The sequence below is a fragment of the Cnephaeus nilssonii genome, assembly GCF_951640355.1.
Source record: "Cnephaeus nilssonii genome assembly, chromosome: 18".
NCBI lineage: Eukaryota > Metazoa > Chordata > Mammalia > Chiroptera > Vespertilionidae > Cnephaeus > Cnephaeus nilssonii.
This window is the reverse complement of record NC_137089.1, coordinates 44,653,847-44,677,342: the sequence shown is the minus strand read 5'-3', so window position 1 is coordinate 44,677,342 and position 23,496 is coordinate 44,653,847. Positions and strand designations below refer to the sequence as shown.

The 23,496-nt window shown below is 38.4% G+C and overlaps 1 protein-coding gene across 4 annotated transcripts in view; it reads left to right on the top strand.

The window, feature by feature from the left end:
- The window catches only part of RB1CC1 (RB1 inducible coiled-coil 1), a 68,337-nt gene that overhangs the window by 29,775 nt on the left and 15,066 nt on the right, over positions 1-23,496 (top strand). For all 4 annotated transcript variants that reach the window (XM_079796057.1, XM_079796056.1, XM_079796058.1 and 1 more), the window contains 8 exons: positions 1,374-1,558; positions 1,691-1,877; positions 1,962-2,043; positions 2,304-2,365; positions 4,861-4,964; positions 5,632-5,758; positions 5,848-7,748; positions 21,222-21,387. In XM_079796057.1, coding sequence (XP_079652183.1) covers positions 1,374-1,558; positions 1,691-1,877; positions 1,962-2,043; positions 2,304-2,365; positions 4,861-4,964; positions 5,632-5,758; positions 5,848-7,748; positions 21,222-21,387 — 2,814 coding nt within the window. The remainder of the gene's footprint in view (positions 1-1,373; positions 1,559-1,690; positions 1,878-1,961; positions 2,044-2,303; positions 2,366-4,860; positions 4,965-5,631; positions 5,759-5,847; positions 7,749-21,221; positions 21,388-23,496) is intronic.

Sequence of the window (23,496 nt, the reverse complement as noted above, 5' to 3'; positions counted from 1 at the left end):
ACAGTTGAGTATATTCCATTTTGAAAAAAAAAGTAAGATAAAATTACTATTGAAATTGCCTTATTTTTATATATAGACTATTTTGACTTAATTTTAAATACACATCATTTAAATTTAAGTATGTTCATGATGTTTAGAATAACATGAAATGGAGAGAACTACTAGAAATTTTGAAGACACATTTGCTGTTCTTTGCTGATCATTATGATTAAATCCATAGAAAGATAATCATTTATACAGTAAGTATGGCAGTCAGATGGATGTTCAAATACGAAATCTTCTGTAATGTGTTATCTAGTAAATAGAATAGGTAAAGAACCCTATTAAACACAATAAAAATACTTAGTAATAACCTCATCAAGAGATTATAATTATAACCTCTGAACATTTTTTTAAGTGTTTGCTGTTGGGCTTTCATTTGGCTGGTTGTTGAACAAAAGAATACTTTTACCTATGGCACATCTGTCTAAATTTATAGCCTAAAGACAATCCCTTCCCTACGTAACAAAATGATGTAAAGTTCACCTATGAAAATAAATGAGTGAGGATAGCTAAGAACAAGTTTTTTCCTACCAAATAACAAAATATACTGTAAAATTGTACAGCTTAGTCATTGCTCTAAAGATAGCACAAAACATATATCTGTCAGTGGAACAAAAGATAGTCCAGAAATACTGAGAGGAATGGCTTTTCAATAAAAAGTGCAAAGTTAATTGTTTTTTATATGAGGAAGTATACAATATACAATTAGATATCATTGGTCAAGATTAGGTCAGCTACTCTTTCATGGCTTTAAATCTTGACCGTGTTTCATTTAATATCATGCTCTTAACGACATGTGTAGTAGGTGTCTAGAAACATACTTTCTAGTTGTAATTAAGTAATTAAATGTATCTGCCCAGAGACTGAGTAACATCAATCAGAACCTCAAACCTCAGGGAAGGAGGGGGTTGGTGGGAGTAAAGGGGAGAGATCAACCAAGGACTTGTGTGCATACTTACGAGCCTAATCAATGGACACAGATAACAGGGGGGCCGGTACGGGTGGAGGGTAAGGGGTAATGGGGGATAAGGACACATATGTAAAAAAAATAAATAAATAATAATAATAAGTAATTAAATGTATCTAGATAAGTGACTTTATCTGCCTGGGCTTAACTTTTTTTCTAGCATGACAATGAAATAGATTAGAATATAGATTTCTTAAAAACTGAATCATTTGTTATGACCACATGTTCCACATTCAAAAGAGTAGATTTTACAATATTTGAAAGTAAGACATTTCTTTTTTAACATAAAGATATTCCTCCTAAGTGAATGTTTATGTCTCTCATGTAACCAAGTTAATACCTTTTAAAATATTTTCTCTCAAAGGGATTCTTAGCTAATCAGATGAGAGCTGAAAACTTGAAGGATGCATCTGTATTACCTGATTTATGCCTGAGTCATGCAAACCAGTTGATGATTATGTTGCAAAATCATAGAAAACTGTTGGATATTAAACAGAAGTGTACCACTGCCAAACAAGAGCTAGCAACTAACCTCCACGTCAGATTGAAGTAAGTGCTTTTGTTACCTTATTTAGGATGTTTAGAATTGATGTTTGATTTCTCCCAAGTGGTGGGGTGTTTTTCTCTTGCCACTATATTGAGATTAGATTATTTTTATAGTTTGTAAATTTCATTCTATAGGTGGTGTTGCTTTGTAATGCTTCATGCTGATCAAGATGGAGAGAAATTGCAAGCTTTACTTCGCCTCGTAATAGAGCTGTTAGAAAGAGTCAAAATTGTTGAAGCTCTTAGTACAGTTCCTCAGATGTACTGCTTAGCTGTTGTTGAAGTTGTAAGGAGAAAAATGTTCATAAAACACTACAGGGAGGTATGCAAGTTGAATTCTGTTTTAATTGTGTATGAGTCTTAATGAAGTGTTGAGTGATATTAACATAAGCTTTCCTCCTTTTAGTGGGCTGGTGCTTTAGTCAAAGATGGAAAGCGATTATATGAAGCTGAAAAGTCAAAAAGGGAATCCTTTGGGAAATTATTTAGTAAGTGTTCTTCATTAATAACTTGTTTATTTTTTTAAGTAAAAGCTGTTTTTAGTCTATAAATGTGAACACAGCATTATATAGCATGTATATGATTTTAATTAGTATTGAAATCCATAGAAACATTTAAGGACTGTAGAGTTGAATCCATTATTAATTTTAAACTTGAAATATTGTCAATTTTTTTTTTCACAAACCAGAGGGTTTTTTTTGTTTGTTTTTTATCTCAAAGTTATAACTGTATTAATTTCTTTATACAGGGAAGTCTTTTTTAAGAAATCGCCTATTTAGAGGATTGGATTCCTGGCCTCCGTCCTTTTGTGTATGTATTTATTTCCTAACCATGACAAAATTTTGTCTGTGTTCAAACTTTTATTTCAGAAGTAGAGGTATTTATCAGAATGCTAGTGGCCTGGTGCACAAATTCATACACACTGAAAGGAAATTAATTAGAAGAAGTATTTTAATATTGCTCTTTGCCCGTTCTCTATAATAGACGTGTCAACCAAATTCACTATTGACAATGACAGATCAAAACACGCATGCGATTGGCGCCAGCAAGGGCTTTATAATGTATCGTGTATGGGCTAGTCAACTTAGCCTTTTATAGATATAGAATAAACGTGCTTAATTATACCTGCTTTCTGATTTAGCTAAACTTTTTCAGCCCAGTGAAGCACCCCAATTTCTCTTTCAGGTAATTGTCAGCAACAGAGCAATAAATATGAACACAAAGCAGATTATTATTGTAGATCACGCAGGGAGAACAAAGGGTAAAATATTTAACTGCAGCAGTGTTTGACTATATTCTGCACAGTGAGAAAACCTGAAGTCATTTTCAAGGTCCACCATTCTTTTCAGTCGGGTCAAGTTTCTAAGCTTTCTAAATCTCCGTTTTCTGGCTAATGAAAAAAAAAAAAAAAAAGGATTCCACCGAGTCTCGTATCTATCTACTTTAGGACTTCTGTGAGGATCAAATGAGATGAGGCACAGGAAAACGCTTCACAGACATTTGGTTACAGTGTGAAATGTTTCCACCTGGCTATAAAGCAAGTCGTGTTCCTGGGCTGAAGAAATTCCAAGGAGCTCATTGCTAGGGAGAGGAAGCCAGACATTACTTTGTGATGTCATTACCCGGACAGACACTTAACATATTAGCCTTTTATCTATATAGATTTTATCAACATAAAAAAGCTATTGGCTTTAAAAACACCAGTTGCTATAAAGCTTTAAAATATAGTTTTTTATTTAGAGTCTTCATAACTCAAGGGCTTGTCTTACTACACTGTTAAGATTGATAGGACTAGATTCTCTTAATTGTATTTTGTCTTTCTCTTTTTCCTCTTTACCTTTTTCTTAATTCTTTCACTTCTTTCTGCCTTTTCTTTTTCTCCTGGCCTCACCGATTTTCTTCCTCTCTTCATTCTCTTACCCATCAACCCCCTTTCTTTCATTTATGTTTCAATAAATCAGAATAGGGTGACTCTTCAAGTGGCTTTAATTGAAACCATGAAAAATAAGTTTGGTATATTTCTAAACCAGACTTCACGGTTAAAGAAGTTTAGGAAATGCTGTAGGTTCCCCACCCCTCCCCCACCTCCCAGACATTCATTCTGCTTAGCTATTAAACCATTTTCTGTGTTGCGGGCTTTCTTAGGACTTTAAATGCATGCGTTTTTGAATATCAAGAATGAGTGATTTAATAGGGCTCCCACACTTATTTATCTAGGAAACTCTGTTTAATGAAGAGCATCTTGACACTTTTAGATCTACTTAGGGTAATGATGGAAGCAAATTGAGTTATTTTTAAAGGTACATTTCTTGGCCATATTATAAAGAAATGGTAGCACTTACCAGAAATTTTTTTTAATTGACTAAGGGTTTGTATTTTTTAAAAATATATTTTTACTGATTTCAGAGAGGAAGGGAGAGAGAGAAAAACATCAATGTTGATAGAGAATCATTGATTGGCTGCCTCCTGCATGCTCTCTACTGGGGATTGAGACTGTAACCCGGGCATGTGCCCCTGACTGGAATCGCACCTGGGACCCTACAGTCTGCAGGCCGATGCTCTATCCACTGAGCCAAATGGGCTAGGGCAGTGGTCAGCAAACTCATTAGTCAACAGAGCCAAATATCAACAGTACGATTGAAATTTCTTTTGAGAGCCAAATTTTTTAAACTTAAACTTCTTCTAACGCCACTTCTTCAAAATAGACTGGCCCAGGCCGTGGTATTTTGTGGAAGAGCCACACTCAAGGGGCCAAAGAGCTGCATGTGGCTTGCGAGCCGCAGTTTGCCGACCACGGGGCTAGGGCTAAGGGTTTGTATTCTAAAAAATGGCAAGGAAGGAAGTGTTATATGGGAAAAAATGATTTTTACCAAGTTAAAACAACCTGGTATGCTAATAGGTGATAGTAGATATAGGGCTAGGGCCAGATAGAGCTTTATGATCATTTTATAGGTCAAGGAAAAATTTGGAAATAATCTATGTACTAGTGAAACAAATGATTCCTTTAATGTTGATGAAAATGTTAGAATTCCCATAAAAAGATGCTGAAAACAAAAGGGCAGTAACAACCAACAACTGTATCCCAGTTATTTAAGACTCAGAAAAAGAGTACATCATGTCATTGACTAGTTCTTCATATTTAATTTATTATTTTTTTCTATTAAGTGTGAGTAAATCACTTGAAGCATTTTTGTTTAACTGTTTTATTCAATTTGATTATAAGAGACCACTTATTATTTGTATATTTTGTGGTGAATTATTATTATTATTATTATTATTATTATTATTATTATTATTTTGTACAGACACAGAAACCTCGAAAGTTTGACTGTGAGCTTCCAGATATTTCATTAAAAGATTTACAGTTTCTGCAATCATTTTGTCCTTCAGAAGTTCAGCCATTCCTCAGGTAAATGTCATTAGTATTTTTAACTGTAGATATCACCTTACTCTGTTTTCATCATTCTGGAGCTGTGGAAAGTAGCACCAGCCCTCCTCAGAGATGCCAGAATAGAGAACTGTTTTATGATAGGCTGACCCTCCTATGACTACTTTAGGAAATTTCTGGGGAATATTAAAATGAACGGGAAATAAGGAAATTAATGTCTTATGTGCAGTAATTTTTTTTCTAGTAATCACTCTGGCTTTGCATACTGTGGGAGATTTCTAATATTTTAATGATGATGGCTTAGGTTTCTTGAGCTTTTTCTGCTAATGATTGAAAAAGGATGTTAATGCAGTAGTGGTTTTTTTTTTTAAATTAAAAATATTTTTATTGATTTCAGAGAGGAAGGGGGAAGGAGAGAGAGAGACAGAAACATCAGTGATGAGAGAGAATCATTGATCGGCTACTTCCTGCACGCCTCCTACTGGGGATCAAGCCTGGAATCCGGGCATGTGCCCTTGACCGGAATAGAATCCTGGACCCTTCAGTCCACAGGCTGACTCTCTATCCACTGAGCCAAACCAGCTAGAGCTGCAGTAGTGATTTTTGACATAGGTTAAAATATTTGGTTGTACTTATTCATCTTTTAATTAAGAAATCAGAAATCTAATTTGATTACATTTTGTTTCAGGGTCCCCTTACTTTGTGACTTTGAACCTCTACACCAGCATGTACTTTCTCTACATAATTTGGTAAAAGCAGCACAAAGTTTGGATGAAATGTCACAGACCATTACAGATCTACTGAGTGAACAAAAGGCAAATTAAGTTCTTTCAAATGGTTCACTTTATTAGTGTAAAATGTTGATATTGCTGCAGCTGTATAAGCCTGTCTCTCTCTTTTCCAGGCATCCATGAGTCAGACATCCCCACAGTCGACTTCCTCACCAAGAGTAGAAAGTGCAACAGGAATTACAACAACTACCTCACCAAGAACTCCTCCTCCACTCACTGTTCAGGATCCCTTATGTCCTGCAGTATGTCCCTTAGAAGAATTGTCTCCAGATAGCATTGATGCACATACATTTGATTTTGAAACTATCCCCCATCCAAACAGAGAACAGACTATTCACCAAGTTTCATTAGATTTGGATTCATTAGCAGAAAGTCCTGAATCAGATTTTATGTCTGCTGTGAATGAGTTTGTAATAGAAGAAAATTTATCATCTCCTAATCCTATAAGTGATCCACAAAGTCCAGAAATGATGGTGGAATCACTTTATTCATCAGTTATCAATGCAATAGACAGTAGACGTATGCAGGATACCAATATATGTGGTAAAGAGGATTCAGGAGATCATGTGTCTCTAAATGTCCAGTTGGAAAAATGTAGGGTTGTTGCGCAAGACTCACAGTTAACTATACAAACCATCAAGGAAGACCTTTGCCACTTCAGAACATTTGTACAAAGAGAACAGTGTGACTTCTCAAATTCTTTGAAGTGTATAGCAATAGAAATAAGAAACATTATTGAAAAGGTAAAATACTCTGTGGAAATAACACTAAATGAAAAACATCAAAAAGAATTGCAGTCTTTAAAAAGTGATTATGAAGACAAACTTGATGCACTAATAAAAGACAGTGAAGAAAATGAAAATAAAATTAAAAAGCTTAAAGGAGACTTAGTATGCCTTGAGGAGGTGTTACAAAATAAAGATAATGAATTTGCTTTGGTTAAGCATGAAAAAGAAGCTATCATCTGCCTGCAGAATGAAAAGGACCAGAAGTTGTTAGAAATGGAAAATGTAATGCACACTCAAAATTGTGAAATTAAAGAACTGAAGGAGTCACGAGAGAAAGTGTTAAAAGACTTTAAAAAGCTCCACGTTGAAAATGATGAGAAGATCCAGTTGTTGAGGACAGAACTTCAGAGCTTAGAGCAAAGTCACTTAAGGGAATTAGAGGACACCCTGCATGTCAGGCACACACAGGAATTCGAGAAAGTTATGACAGACCACAAAGATTCTTTGGAGAAATTAAAAAATGAAAATCAACAAAGAATTGATCAGATAAAAGAGTCCCATGCCACAATTATCCAGGAAAAAGAGCGACAGCTACAGGAGTTAAAACTCAAGGTTTCTGATTTGTCGGATACGAGATGTAAGTTAGAGGTTGAACTTGCGTTGAAGGAAGCGGAAACTGATGAAATAAAAATTTTGCTGGAAGAAAGCAGAGCCCAGCAGAATGAGACCTTAAAATCTCTCCTTGAACAAGAGACGGAAAATTTGAGAACAGAGATAAGTAAATTAAACCAAAAGATTCAGGATAATAATGAAAATTATCAGGTGGGCTTGGCAGAGCTAAGAACTTTAATGACAATTGAAAAAGATCAATGTATTTCCGAGTTGATTAGTAGACATGAAGAAGAATCTAACATGCTCAAAGCTGAATTAAACCAGGTAACAGCATTGCATCATCAAGCATTTGAAATAGAAAGAAACCTGAAAGAAGAAATAGCTGAACTGCAGGGTAAATTGGACTCTGCATTGAGTGCGCTTGAAAAACAAAAAGCTGAAAAACTCACCCAACAAGAAGAGAAGTATGAAGCTGTTATCCAGAAACTTGAGAAAGACAAAGAGAAATTCATAATGAACCAGGAACAAGACAGAGAAGAGTTAATTCAGAAGCTTAATAGTGAAAAAGAAGAAGCTATTCAGACGGCCCTAAATGAATTTAAATTGGAGAGAGAAGCTGTTGAGAAAGAGTTATTAGAAAAAGTTAAACATCTTGAGACTCAAATAGGAGAAAGGTAAGAACTTTAGTCTGTGATTATAAAATAAAAATATTGGTGATTCAAATGTCAATTTTGTTTGTAAGTAAGCATAGTACTTGGATTTATTCATTTATCTTAGGTAAATGTAGCAATTGAGATATATTTATGAAATTAAAACTTTTACTTTTTAAATAACATGTTTATTGTAAACATTTTGAAAATCTATAGTGGATTTTAATAATGGATTAGAGTTTTGGATTTCTAGAGAAAAATTTTTTTTTTTGGAAAATTTCAAAATACTTTCAAGAGCTTGTTTTTCCTTTCTTACAAATTTCTTTTTTTGTTAATCTTCACTCGAGGATATTTTTCCATTGATTTTTAGAGAGTGCAGGGGAGGGGAAAAGACGGATAGAGAGAAATATCAACTGGTTGCCTCCTGCAGGGCCAGGGATCAAGCCTGCCACCAAGGCATGTGCCCTTGACTGGAGTCGAACCCAGGACTCTTTAGTCTGCAGGCCAACTCTATCCACTGAGCCAAGCTGGTTAGGGTATAAATTTCTTTCTTCGAAGTTTTTTCCCCTAAATTGTTCAATTGAAAATTACTTATTTTTGGTTTTTTAAATTGTGTATGTATGTATGAAAGATAACAGTTTTCTCTGAGCAGTGTTTAGTAAAGGCTGAATTCTAGATTGGGCTATATAGTTTCATCATTGTTATTTTCTTAATATTACAACTTCATTTATTTCTTTGGTGGTTCAAAAGATGTTTTTAAATCCCAGGTTTTATATAGTGCGTTTTTTGTACTTTTATTGTTACTAATACCACTTTTTATTAGAAAAAATGTTCCTCAGGTTTTCTATTCCTTAAAATTTATTGAGGGGTTTTATAGCTTAATAAAAAGTTTCTAGAACATTATCGATTAGTTCTATCATTATTTCTTCCAGGTGAATATATTTATAGTTATATGTACATTATATTTGAATTTCTGTTTCTCGCCTTACCACTTTTACACAGTCACTTGTGATTGACTCTCTACTGTGTAATATATATTGGTGTACAGTTAAACATCTTCTGTATTTGTGGGAATTAGAGGGTGCAATATAGGAGTTAGAACCTGCATGAAATGTTTTATAGAACTGGGGCAGTAAGGCCAAGGTAGTCACTACTGAAGGCCAGGAGAATTCTGAGTGAAATATGAGGAAAAGAGACATTAAGCACACACCAAAGCTCATGGTTTCCATGGCTCTCTGGGAAGCTGCTGCAACATTCAAGAATCTCTTCAATCCCCAATGATGTGGCTCCATCTGCAGCACACAATGGGTAGTTCTCATTTCCTTGGCAGGAGGCTCCTGTGAAACTGCATCTGGAGACAGCCACCCCTGGAGAGTTAGCCTGGGCTGCTTTTCTACTCTCCAAACTGGTACCTGTTCTTTTCATTGGCAAACTTGAAGTTATAAAGGGGATTCTGGGAAATATAGAATCTGCTTTACATTGCAGATGAGAAAAGAGGTGAGAGCAATGGCAAGATGACGACAGTCTAGCACTGTATACCTCGTTTTAAACTCAGTAACCACAAATCTCTTTTACCCATATTGAACTTCCAAATAAAGATACTTGCAATGTTATGTTTCTGTCTAACGTGATTGAGCTTATATGTCTCATATCTCCTCAGATTACCGAACCCTGTCTTCAAAAGGTGAGAGTCAAATTTAGGCCATTCTAGCCATCTCAGAGATATCCATTCATTTTTCACACAGCTACATCTCTCTTTGATATTCTGCAAATTGAATGCTGAAATATAGGGTTAACTACCATTATCACAACACATGTTACGTACTAGGGAAATGGGAGAAGGAAAAAAGATGAAGATTGATTGATTTATGCAATCTTAAATCCTATAGTCTTTATTGCTGTAATTAGCCTTGTAACTCTAGTAGGTATTTACAGCTTGCTTTTATTACACACCCACTTTTTACCTTAGACATTACCTCAGCTGGTTTTACTTGTTGATCTGAGGAGACTGTCATTAATTGTCCATCCTGTAATATAGTTGCTTGTAGTTTTTCATTTGACTCTTATTTATTTTTTGGTAATCCTCACTTGATATTTTTTCCATTTATTTATTTATTAGAGAGAGTGGTGGTCGGGGGGAGAGAAACATCGATGTGAGAGAGACACATTGATTGGTTGCCTCCTGTTTGCACCCCGACTGGGGCCAGGGATCAGTCCTGCAACCGAGGTAGGTGGCTTTGACTGGGAATTAAATTCGTGACCGTTTGGTCCTTGGGCGGATAGTCTAACCACTGACTCAAACCGGGTAGGGCTCATTTGACTCTTTATTGGACACAGCAGTGCCAAGAGACACATTGGAAAAGCCCTTGACTTCCAGTAATATTCCTCTCTGCCCTCATATAGGAGAAACTGTTTCCCAGAGATAATTGAATTCAATTATATTGATACAGCCTCTTCCTTTGCCTGTTGGTTCAGTGGCCTGAGGAGCCCTAATTAGCCAAGTGGTAGTTTAAGTTTCAGTTTAGTGGGACCCTGGCTGTATCTCTTGGTAAAGGATTTTCTTTCTTTCTTTCTTTTTCTTTTTTTTTTTTTTTGTGGGAGGTTAGGGGAAGTATATCTGCTCTATAAATCAGTGTGGCCCCGAATTGTAGGGACAAGAAGCAAACTTTTTGCGAATGTATTTAGGGATAATAGAGTAGCTACTCTTAATTTCTATTCCTGGTTCTCCAACTCATGTATTCTAACTATGGGAGAATTAGTCTCACAGAGTGGTGTCTGGTTCAGAGCATGTATGCATTCTTTACTCTAGCCATGCAAAATTTCAGCCATTTAATGCAGTGGTCGGCAAACCGCGGCTCGCGAGCCACATGCGGCTCTTTGGCCCCTTGAGTCTGGCTCTTCCACAAAATACCACGGCCTGGGCGAGTCTATTTTGAAGAAGTGGCCTTAGAAGAAGTTTAAGTTTAAAAAATTTGGCTCTCAAAAGAAATTTCAGCCGAAACCGGTTGGGCTCAGTGGATAGAGCGTCGGCCTGCGGACTCAAGGGTCCCAGGTTCGATTCCGGTCAAGGGCATGTACCTTGGTTGCGGGCACATCCCCAGTGGGGGGTGTGCAGGAGGCAGCTGATCGATGTTTCTCTCTCATCAATGTTTCTAACTCTCTATCCCTCTCTCTTCCTCTCTGTAAAAAAATCAATAAAATATATTTAAAAAAAAGAAAGAAATTTCAATCGTCGTACTGTTGATATTTGGCTCTGTTGACTAATGAGTTTGCCGACCACTGAGTTAGTGCTATAACTGAGTTTTCAGTAGTTTGGTCCACAGTTGCGTCAGGCCAGCCGCTTTAGGGATTGGCATACGTGGTGAGATTAGTGACTCCCAGGGGCCTGAGTCCATGGCTGCACATCTTCCACTGTAAAGTAAAATCCCTTCTTCAGAAGCAATTCTAGTGGAATACCATAGCAGTGAATAAGGCATTTTGTAAGTTCAGGAATGGTTTTTCTTGCAGAAACATTGTGGGCACGGAAAATAAATCTACATAGAGAATAATGGACTGTTTTTCTGAGAACAGATTACTTTTCATGATGGAAATGGTCAAGGGTAGTTGACCTGTCACCAAGTGTCTGGCTCGTCTCCCGAGGAAGTGCTGCAGTATTGGGGGCTCAGTGTTAGTGACAGCCCCCATCTCTGAGCCCAATACGTAACCTCACTTTCTGCATGTCATTAGCATTTTGAACAGGACTGGTGTGGCTAAAGAATTTGACTGATACTCACAGAATGTTCAGCTTGCCCATCTGATTATTATGAGGTTCCTCAAAGTGGGACATAATATACTCAGAGGACTTACAGATCCTTATCCTTTGTGCCCATTTTCAAGAGGTTCATCTGTATTTCTCTTCTGCAAATCTTGTCACCAGATCTCAGTCTAGTTTCTTCCAAGTCCCTCGCTGTCCAGTCAAGTCTTTGGCTAGTATCCATGAATCACTGTTGACTTGTAGCCCTGACCATTTCTCCTAGGCAACTCCAAGTACACTGCTTGATATACTGCTGCTGAGAAGATTTCCCTTCACTGCTGTTCTTCAGGATCACTTCTCAGTGGGGCTCTAGTACTTGAGCTGTGCTTTTGAATAGTGTCAGCATATTGTGCAGAATTATGAGGAAACCAGATTGGTTGGTTTCCCCTCCACCCCCATATTGAATGCCATACTTGTGACGGAGAGAAAAGAAGCAATGTAGCAGGAGTAAGAATCTTGGGAACCTGAACCTCTTGGACCTTACTTGTGCCATCAGGATTTGTTTAAGCTCCAGCCCATACATGCTACATCTATTTTATGATTTACAACTCAGGTAACATGGTAACTTGGGAGACCATGTGAAGTCTCTCAGTTTCTGTATAGACCTAGTAGCAAGCCATTTACCAGAGGAAAATAGTTACCAGCTCCAAAAATCCTAAGGGTCTCAACTGATTGTGTTATAGGACTTGCTAACAGTTTCATACAGTATCCATTCCTGCTGCAGACACTGTATCCGCTGGTAAATATGGCGCAAGGGGTAAAGCAGCTTGCGTGATAGTTTGGACCTGTTGCAAGAGTGTCTCTTGCTGCGGACCTTACACAGAATAGGCCGCCTTAAAAGTTATTTGGTAAGTGAGTCACAGCAGCATACCCAAATGTACTATATATTGCACCCAGAATTCAGAGATGCTCACCTAATGGCAGCTTGCTTGTTCACCATGGAGGGAACATCTCATGCCCAGACCCCGGGATACTTAGAAATTTTTCTGTGCTGATCAGCTCCTAACTTTTCGTGGGCTTTATTGCTCACTCTGGTAATAAACGTGTCTTCCCCTGGTTAGCTCACGTAGTTACTACTTCCTTTTTACTAGGTTTAAGAAGTATAATGTATAATGTGGTATCTTGAGGACTAGCAAGAAAACCAAATAGATTTTAACAGAGGACTAGAGAGTTGGTATAACCCAGAGATAAGACAGTGAAAGTATATTGCTGTCTCTGTAGGTAAAATCAAACTGCTGCTTATGGTCTACACCAGCGGTTGACAAACCATGCCTGTGGGAGTGCAACCCCCTGCTTGTTTTTGTCAGTACAGCCATATTGGAATACAGAGATGCTTGTTCCTTTCCCTCTGCCTGTGGCTGCTTTTGGCAGAGTTGAGTAGTTGTGACAGAGATCACCTGGCTAACATTTTTAATTATTGCCCCCCCTCAAAAAAGAAAGGTTTGTCAACCCCTGAATTGTACTAATAGGTATAGATGGGGAAGAAATCACCAAATCAGTAGCTACATGTCAGGCCTCTAGGCCTTGTTGATTTGCTCCAGGAACGAGATCATATGTGAAACAGCAGATTTACTGGAGTCACTACCTGATTAAACTTATGATAATCTGTTGCATGCTTTTATACGTTTTATTTAGGACATATACTTAAGTCAGATAAAAATGTGATAGAAATCTCCTCCCCTATGTGGTTAGAAGTGAGAGACAGTTTTAGGGATTTTACTTGGTCCTCATTCTATGACTTAGGAGACCAACATGGATTCCCCATTAGTTGCTTTTACTGCAGATTCTGGATATAAGGAGATATCTCTTACCTCTGATGAGGGACCCACTGGGCCCAGACTTCTCTATCATCAGTAATCTGATGGATCTCAGTGGCATTAGAATCCCCTCAGAGCCAGTGCTCAGTAGTCCCCCAAAATTGGTTAAGTACCTTCCCTGAATACATACTCACCTGGAAAATTGCCACAGGTGCTTTTGGTGAGGGCTAGAAAAGAAGACTTAACAGTATAACATTTTGGCATTGTAGTTGGTGACCAACTCAGATAGTGGAATTGAGTGAGGAATAGTGAGTCTTTTGATTTAAGTTAGCTCTCTGCACACCAACCAGATACTCAGCTTTTTAAAAACACTTTTAGTATGTCTCATCGACCCATTCTGTTTGTAACCTTAGAGATAGCCACTGCCAAAGACTTCTGGGTCAAACCTGAGTACTGCTCTGTGCTGTCTGTAATGGCACCACATATGTCTCTGGTTAAGGGTCAGTAATTGGCCTCTGCCACTCCAGAATCCTGGTATTCCATTGAAATTCATAGAATTTTGGTGGTTTTATCTCCCTCTGCCATCCCTGTCCTGCAGAGAGCCTTTTGAGGTGTTTCTCAAAGCTGTGCTGACGGGAGTAGTCTCCGGCCTCTCCCAGGTGTGTAATAATTCCAAGTACACCTGTTTCCATCACTCTTTGTATGCCTTCCTGTAGACTAAGGGCCAGGAAATTTGTTTTTTAAAGGGACATATAGTAAATATGTTAGGATTTGCTGGTCACATGTAGACTTCATCATATTTTTCTGTGTGTGTGCACACTTTGTGTGTGTGTTACCCTTTAAATATGTAGAAATCAAGAGTAAGTGGTTCTTACTTTGGTCTCAGTACACTTTTACATATTCAAAAATTATTAAGGACTCCAAAGTGATTTTGCTTATATGTGTTATCAATATTTTCTGTATTAGAAATGGAAATAATAAAGTATATGGAAAATCCAGCCTTTCACTTATATGAAATTGGAAAGAGGGATATTTAAATAGCCTTTCCGATAATTGTGGATATTTTTCCTTGATAGTAAATCAGAATGCAACAACTGATAATTTCTTAAGCATTAATTTCATTGTGGAATATGAATCCATGTCAATGGATTTTTAAGATGATCTTTATGCTAATATTCATTGAACTATCACTTTGGATATTTTACTCATGCATGATTTTGTAGCATAATAAAGTGATCATTTGGAAAACACTGGTTCATTGTAGTGCAGATCTTGCAGATGTGGATACATTTTATTAACAGAGAAATCACATTTGTTAATATACTTACGGATTTTATAAGATGGATCTTAGGTACTGGTAAGCTCTCAAGTTCATAGTGGCAGATACAAACTTTCTTTTAAAAGAGTCACATTTTTTTCATTGGTAACAAGTTTGTCAGTTGTTCATTGAAATAATAGGCTCAATTTGATATTTTCTCAAAATTATCTGCCAAAAACCCAAGTCTGAATAACCAAAGATTGTCATTTTTCAGATGTATACCATGAAAAAAGCAGCCAATTCTACGTACAGCCAAAACAATTATATTGGTATCTTTCCATGAGACAGACATACTTTGTAAGTGGCAGAAGTGCTTTACATATGCTTGTCATTTTGTCACATAGAATATTAAAAAAATTGTATACTTAATGGCCGGGATTCAATAATATTAATAATTTTAGTACATCAGTATGTTTCAAAATAAGCCTGTCTTTTTCATTTTGAGTGTCTTGAAGTAAAGGATATAATGATTAAAAGTTCAGTTTGGTGTTACTGTCTTCAATTTATGTGAAGGTGTCAGCAGTTTTATCACCTGTGCAAATGTCAACAAGGTATAAAAGACAAATATCTTAGTATTATTATGAAAATAGTTTTGACCTTACTGATCTCCTGAATGTGTTCTAGTTACCCCCAGATTGTTCTGTGGATCAATCACACTTTGAGAATCACTGGGATAGACTTGTCTACACTGTAGAGAATGGTTGGGAAACTTTCTATAAAGGGCCACATTGTAAATGTTTTAGGCTCTGTGGGCCAGATGGTCTCTATCTGAGCTACTCAGCTTTACTGTTGTAGCAAAACGGGAGTGAGACAATATAAATGGGTTTCACTATGTTCCAACAGAACTTTATTTACCCAAACAGGTAATAGCAGGTTAGACCTGGCCTGTGGTCTAGCGTATCTCATCTGGGCCTCTCATTTTTGTTTAATATTGGCCATTGGGTCCAGGTTTCAGGCAGCCAACCTTGCGAACTGTTAAAAGGTAACATTTAATCTAGAATCTCTGGTCATTACATTTATACAAATGATTTTGGCTTGTTTAAACATTTTGTTTGTCTTAACTCCCATTGGATCTATTTCCAATGTTTCTTTCAAAATAAATGAAACCTCTTGGAATTGCAGTTCCTCCTTTAACTTCTCTTGGAACATGGGATTTGAATGTAGCAATGGGTCTGGGAGTAATGAAATGGTGGAGAGGTTGAGAATGATCAGCTTGTTGAGAAGGGGACCTCAGGTAAGGTGACACTAATCTATAATAATAAAAGCGTAATATGCTAATTAGAATGGAAAGCTGAACGACATTCCGGACGAAGCTGCGGTGGCGGAGGCTGAGGCAGAGGTGGTTAGGGGCAATCAGGCAGGCAGGTGAGCACTTAGGGGTGATCAGGCAGGCAGGTGAGCGGTTAGGGATGATCAGGCAGGCAGGTGAGCGGTTAGGGGCAATCAGGAAGTCAGGCAGAGGTGGTTAGGGGCGATCAGGCAGGCAGGCAGGCAGGTGAGCGGTTAGGAGCCAGCGGTTCTGGATTGCGAGAGGGAAGTCCGACTGCCCGTTTGGGCCCGATCCCGCAGGGGGATAGGGTCTAAGCCTGCAGTTGGACATCCCCCAAGGGGTCCCGGATTGCCAGAAGGTGCAGGCTGGGCTGAGGAGGACCCGCCCCCCTCCAGTGCACGAATTGCGTGCACCGGGCCTCTAGTCTCAAATAAGGGAGAAAGGCTGCTGCTGGTAAGGGAGGCTTAGTGGGACTTGGAGGGACAACTGGGACATCTCCAAAACCTTGCCTTTAGCTATTTGATCCCAGACAACTACAGTTGTTAGTGGTTCTGCTTTGAATGCCCAGGTCTACCAAAGTTCCATTTTGCACTGGTGGTAAGGTCATTACTGCCTTCAGATCGAAACATCAGAGAATTCCAGATTCCCATCTGTAGAGTTTATTTTTCCCTACAATTATATTTGTATCTATCTCTGGATTGAGCTTAGAAATAAAACCTATTTTATTTTTTTAAATCCTCACCTGAAGATATGTTTTTGTTGCTTTTTTATTGCTTTTAGAGAGAGAGAGGAAAGGGGGGGGGGAGAGAGAGACATCCATGTGAGAGAAGCATCATTCAGTTGCCTCCCTTTGGCACCTGCCCAGGGATTGAACCACAATCTGGGTATGTGCCCTGACTAGGAATTGAATCCATGACCTTTCAGTGTATAGGACGACACTCCAACCAACTGAGCCATACTGGCCAGGGCCAGAACCTCTTAAATATTTCAAGACTAGGGGCCCAGTGCATGAATTCATGTACCTTGAAAGGAGCTGTGGGCCGCGAGGCTGTGGTGGGCACAGGGATGGGTCTCAGCCCATCCTGCCATGGCCCCCGGACCTCTTTGCCGGCAGCCCTGCTCCCACTGCCGCTGCTCCAATGCACTGATGGCACCAGCCCCGCTGGTGTCCACTGATGGTGTGGAGCGATTGGGACTGGTGTCAGCAGCAGGTGCGAGTGGGGCTGGCGCGGTTGGCTGGTGCGAGTGGTGGCTGCTGCCCCAGTTGCCCCTCAGGAGCAGGGGGAAGTAGAGAAGCCCTCAGGGGCGATCAGGGCCAGCAGCTGCCATTCGCACCCGCTGATGGTGTTGAGCGGTTGGGACCGGCACCGGTTGCCAGCAGCAGGTGCGAGCGGTGGCTGACACTGGCTGCGGTGCAAGTGGTGGCTCCAGCGCCAGCAGCGGGCGAGACGGTGGCACGCTGGACAAAGAATTTTCAGGAACCACCAGAGGCTCGCCTTGGTCTGGTGCCCTCACTCAAATGCTCCACCATCCTGCCACGCCCGACGCCCGCCATGCTCCGCGCACGCCCCCTGGTGGTCATCACATGTCATAGCGACAGTTCAATTCTGGTTGTACGGCCATTCAGTCTATTTACATAGTAGCCTTTTTTTATATGGGATTAAAGGAGTTAATATTAGAATTAGAACTTAATGAACTTTGGGAGAGGTGGGTGGTGGAAGGGAAGAGTAAGGGAGTTAATATCCTGGAGGTCTATAGGTTCAAAGTTATCTGAAGCACCAAAGTGTTAGCTAATTAGGAAACCTACAATTTTTAAAAAATATATCTTTATTGATTTCAGAGAGGAAGGGAGAGGGAGAGAGAAACATCAATGATGAGAGAGAATCATTGATCGGCTGCCTTCTGCATGCCCCCCACTGAGGATCGAGCCCACAACCCGGGCATGTGCCTTTGACTGGAATCGAACCTGGGACCCTTCAGTCCACAGGCCGACACTCCATCCACTGAGCCAAACCAGCTCGGGCAGGAAACCTACAATTTTTAGGAGACTTCTACTAATTGTCTACTGAGACACCAATACAGATAGTTTGCTTAGAAACCCCTTGTGAATCTTAAGTTGCCCACATGTCAGAGCACAGCCATCTCTGGAGAAACATAGACTCTTTAGCACTCCAGATTTTGTATGGGTATCTTTTGTTGACAAACTTGAACCTCCCAGAACTTACTGGGATGAGGATTCTACATAATGTAGTTCTCAGTTTCTCTTTCATGTAGAGGAAAGAACACTTTCATAAGTCAAATTTTTTGTTTGTTAATCCTCATTCGATATTTTTTCCATTGATACTTAGAATGGAAGGAAGCGGGGGAGGGGAGGGTGTGGAGAGAGAGAAAGAGAGAGAGGGAGAGGGAAAGGGAGAGGGAGGGAGGGAGAGAGAGAGAGAGAGAGAGAGAGAAGAGAGAAGAGAAGAGAAGAGAAGAGAAGAGAAGAGAAGAGAAGAGAAGAGAGAGACACCGATTGGTTGCCTCCCTCACATGCCCAACCAGGGCCAGGGATCAAACTTAGAACAGAGATATGTGCCCTTGGCTGGTAATGGAACCCGCAACTCTTCAGTGCCCAGACTGACGCTCTAATTGGTTAGCCACACTGCCCAGGGCCACACGTCAGTTTTAAAAAGGGCACAGTTCATTAGATAAATGAGCGGAGGATATGAATAGACAGAAAATAGAATATTAGTAGCCTATATGTGAATAGCTGTTCAGTCTACTTGAGGTTAAAGAAATGCAAAATTAAAATAACTTTCCTATATAACCAGTAAAATTAAATCAATAGTATACATTATTTAGAGAATTTTTGGGAAAGGGGCTATCTTTTTCTTTTCAGATCTTTAGAAACGGGGCTTTCTTATATGCCTGTGTATAAAGAAAATGAATGTAAACTATATGTGTATAGTTTCCATATATCTGAAAATCTACCTCTATACTCTTCATAGTCATGCTTCTAAGGAATAGTTGATACAGATCTGGGAGAGTATGGAACATTAAAATTTTTAAATTTTAATCTCAAAAGAAGAGTTTCAAAAACCCATGACAATTGTTTATTAGACCAAATCAAATATAGTTAACTAGAGGCCCGATGCATGAAGATTCGTGCAAGAATGGGCCTTCCTTCCCCTGCCCGCTGGCACTGCCTTTGCTCCGGCCTGCAGCTGCCTTTCCGCCTTCCCATGCTGCCCAGAGGCCCAGAGCTGCTGGGGTGCGGAACGCCTGCGTCATCACCATGGCGTCTTAGTATGCAAATTAACCCGCCATCTTTATTGGATTAATTTGCATACTCCCGATTGGCTTGTGGGTGTTGCAAAGGTACGGTCAATTTGCATATTTCTCTTTTAGGATAGAGTACAAGCATCAAGACAACCTAGTTGGTATTCAATGAGGATTTCCTAGTTACTAGAAATAAGTATAATACAACCTTTTGCTACATACATAGTTTATTAATGGTGGGGGAACTATCAATCAGAGATGCTTTATTTCAAGTTCTGGGTATAATAGTATGGAAAATCCCATTGAACAGATGTATCAGCTTTTTTGAGTTCTAATTTCCAGGCTTGTTAGGGTGTTGATATATGCAAAGGTGGGAGTATGTAATTATCTTGTTTTGTGTACACGCACGTGTGTTCCTTTACTGATAAAAACAAAGTATCATTTAAAAATTTGAGCTTCTTTATCCACTCATCTGCTGATGGGCACTTGGGTTGTTTCCAAATGTTAGCTATTGTAAATATTGCTGCTATGAACATAGGGGTGCATATATCCTTTCTGATTGGTGTTTCGGGTTTCTTAGGATATATTCCTAGAAGTGGGATCAGTGGGTGAAACGGGAGTTCCATTTTTAATTTTTTGAGGAAACTCCATACTGTTTTCCACAGTGGCTGCACCAGTCCACATTTCCACCAGCAGTGCGTGAGGGTTCCCTTTTCTCCACATCTTTGCCAACACTTACCCATTGTTGATTTGATGATGGTAGCTATTCCGACAGGTGTGAGGTGATACCTCATTGTCATTTTAATTTTTATCTCTCTGATGATCAGTGACTTGAGCATTTTTTCATATATCTCTTGGCCGCCTGTATGTCACTTTGGAGAAGTGTCTATTTAGGTCCTTTGCCCATTTTTAAATTGGATTATTTGTCTTTTTGTTAAGTATGAATTCCTTATATATTTTGGAAATTAACCTCTTATCAGATGTATCATTGCCAAATATGTTCTCCCATACAGTGGGATTCCTTTTCATTTTGTTGATGGTTTCTTTTGCTGTGCAGAAGCTTTTTATTTTGATGTAGTCCCATTTGTTTATTTTCTCCTTTGTTTCCTTTGCCCTAGAAGATGTATCGGTAAAGATATTGCTATGAGAGACGCCTGAGATTTTGCTGCCTATGGTTTCTTCTAGGATTATTATGGTTTCATGACTTACATTTAAATCTCTTATCCATTTTGAGTTTATTTTTGTGTCTGGTGTAAGTTGGTGGTCTAATTTCATTTTTTTGTATGTATCTGCCCAATTTTCCCAACACCATTTATTGAAGAGACTGTTTTTACTCCATTGTATGCTCTTGCCTCCTTTGTCAGATATTGAGCATAATGGCTTGGGTCAATTTCTGGGTTCTCTGTTCTTTTCCATTGATCTATATGCCTGTTCTGTGACAGTACCAGGCTGTTTTGTAGTATAACTTGATATTGGTCTTGTGATTCCTCCAACTTTGTTCTTTCTTAAGATTGCTGTGTCTATTTGGGGTCTTTTTTGGTTCCATATACATTTTTGGAGTATTTGTTCTAGGTCTGTGAAATATGCTGTTGACATTTTAGTAGGGATTGCATTGAATCTATAGATTGCTTTGGGAAGTATGGACACTTCAATGATGTTGATTCTACCAATTCATGAACACGCTATTTTCTTCCACTTGTTTATAACTTCCTCCATCTCTTTTTTCTTATAGTTTTCTGAGTATGTCTTTTACCTCCTAAGTATCTTAATATTTTTGTTGCAATAGTAAATGGGATTGTTTTTGTTTTTAGTTTCTCTCTCAGAGTTCATTATTGGTAAACAAAAATGCCATAGATTTCTGGGAGTTAATTTTGTATCCTGCTATATTACCGAATTCCTTTATTAAATCTAGTAGTTTTTTGGTGGAGTTTTTAGGGTTTTCTGTGTACAATGTCATGTTATTTGCAAATAATGATAGTAACCACTGTTAGATTTGAAGATATATAACCTTTCTGATGTCAGCTAGTTATAGTATTTGGTATATTTGGGATTATATCTGCAAATTTGAAAAAAAGCAATACTATATTTAATTTTCAAGTTCTGCCATTGAATCTACCAGAGAAGATTCTTCAAGCCTAGTTGCTGAACTTCAAGAAAAGCTTCAGGAAGAAAAAGCTAAGTTTTTAGAACAACTTGAAGAACAAGAGAAAAGAAAGAATGAAGAAATGCAAAATGTTCGAACATCTTTGATTGCTGAACAGCAGGTATGTTCTCCTGCCCCATTTCATTATTTTAGGTTAAAGAAGGGCAACATAAATTACAAAATATAATTTCTTTGTGCAGCTAATGTTTTATATCTTAGAAGTGATTTTCCTACATTGACCCTGTTAATATTTATTAAATACCTTCTTCATGATGAAAAGCATTTTCTTTTTACAAGTCATTATGTCACATGGACAGATGCTTCAAAATGAAACAGTCTTAGATTACAAATTAGGAAATGTGAATTATATTTCTAGTTTATTTTTTTATTTAAATGTTATTATTTTTTCTTTTTTTTAAAAAAAAAATCTTTATTGTTGAGATTATTACAGATGTCCCTCTTTTGTCTTCCCATTACCCCCCTCTACCCAGTTCCCGTCCCGCCCCAGGCCTTTGCCACCCTATTGTCTGTGTCCATAGGTAATGCATACCTGCATATAAGATCTTTGATTAATCTCTGCTGAAACCGGTTTGGCTCAATGGATAGAGCGTCGGCCTGCGGACTGGAAGGTCCCGGGTTCGATTCCGGTCAAGGGCATGTACCTTGGTTGCAGGCACATCCCCAGTATGGGGTGTGCAGGAGGCAGCTGGTCGATGTTTCTCTCTCATTGACGTTTCTGGCTCTCTATCCCTCTCCCTTCCTCCGTGTGAAAATCAATAAAATATATTAGAAAAAAAAAAAGATCTTTGATTAATCTCTTCCCCCGCACCCCGCTTTTCTCTGAGAATCGTCAGTCTGTCCCATTTCCATGCCTCTGATTCTATTTTACTCACCAGTTTATTCTGTTCATTAGATTTCTTATTTGTTTATTTTGCCTTTTAGATTCAATTGTTGATAGGTATGTATTTATTGCCATTTTGTTGTTCATTAAATGTTATTTTTAAAATATATTTTTATTGATTTCAGAGAGGAAGGGAGAGGGAGGGAGAGATAGAAACATCCACTGAGCCAAACCGGTTGGTGAGAGATAGAAACATCAATGATGAGAGAGAATCACTGATTGGCTGCCTCCTACACACACCCTACTGGGGATCGAGCCAGCAACCCAGGCATGTGCCCTTGACTGGACTCAAACATGGGGCCCTTCAGTCCGCAGGCCAACACTCTATCCATTGAGCCAGATCAGCTAGGGTTATTGCTAGTTTCTTAACTACCTATGTGATCTTAAGTACATCTCTTAATCTTTTCAAAACTCAGATAAGTTCTTTTGCAAAATGAAAGTGTTTATACTATACTTAGATGATAATCTTTAAAGTTTTATTTTTCTAAATTGCATCAGCACAGATTTTTTTTTTTTACTTTTTATAATTTTTATTCATGTTAGGCTGTTGGTAGATTACAGTTGATTGTTATTGAACATCGCTGATTCAGTTATTAATATTGATCAATAGTGAGTGGTAAAGCTTGTGAGATAAGCGGGGGCCAGACCATTAAGTCTGGCCATAAAGCAGATGTGCAGTGTCAATTGAAATATTCAGATAAGAGATGGAGATGCGATAAAATCTCTCTTTAAATGTTATTGTGCTAATCAAGAGTTAGCTAAAGACAGGAAGCTTCCAGAGGCAGGAAGATTACTAAAAGAATAGGTAAAATAGCACTTGCTAATTTGTTGATCATTTTCTTTTCCTCTGACAATAAATATGTGAACAATATTATCTTAATATGGAACCAGGGAAATACAATAACATTGTATTTACTACAGTATAGCATATTCATTAAAAAAATAAACATTTGTATGGTGCACTTTTTTCCCCCACATATAAATGTAACATGCAAAAATATTTGCAAGGTTATTTTTTTTAGCCCTAGCTTCTATGTACATGCAGACAATTTTTTAAAAAATATATAGTTTATTGATTTTTTTTTTTTTTTTTTTTTTTTTTTTTACAGAGAGGAAGGGAGAGGGATAGAGAGTTAGAAACATCAATGAGAGAGAAACAACGATCAGCTGCCTCCTGCACACCCCCTACTGGGGATGTGCCTGCAATCAAGGTACATGCCCTTGACTGGAATCAAACCTGGGACCTTTCAGTCCACAGGCCAACGCTCTATCCACTGAGCCAAACTGGTTAGGGTGACAATTTATGTACTTAATCATTTTGTCTTCCAG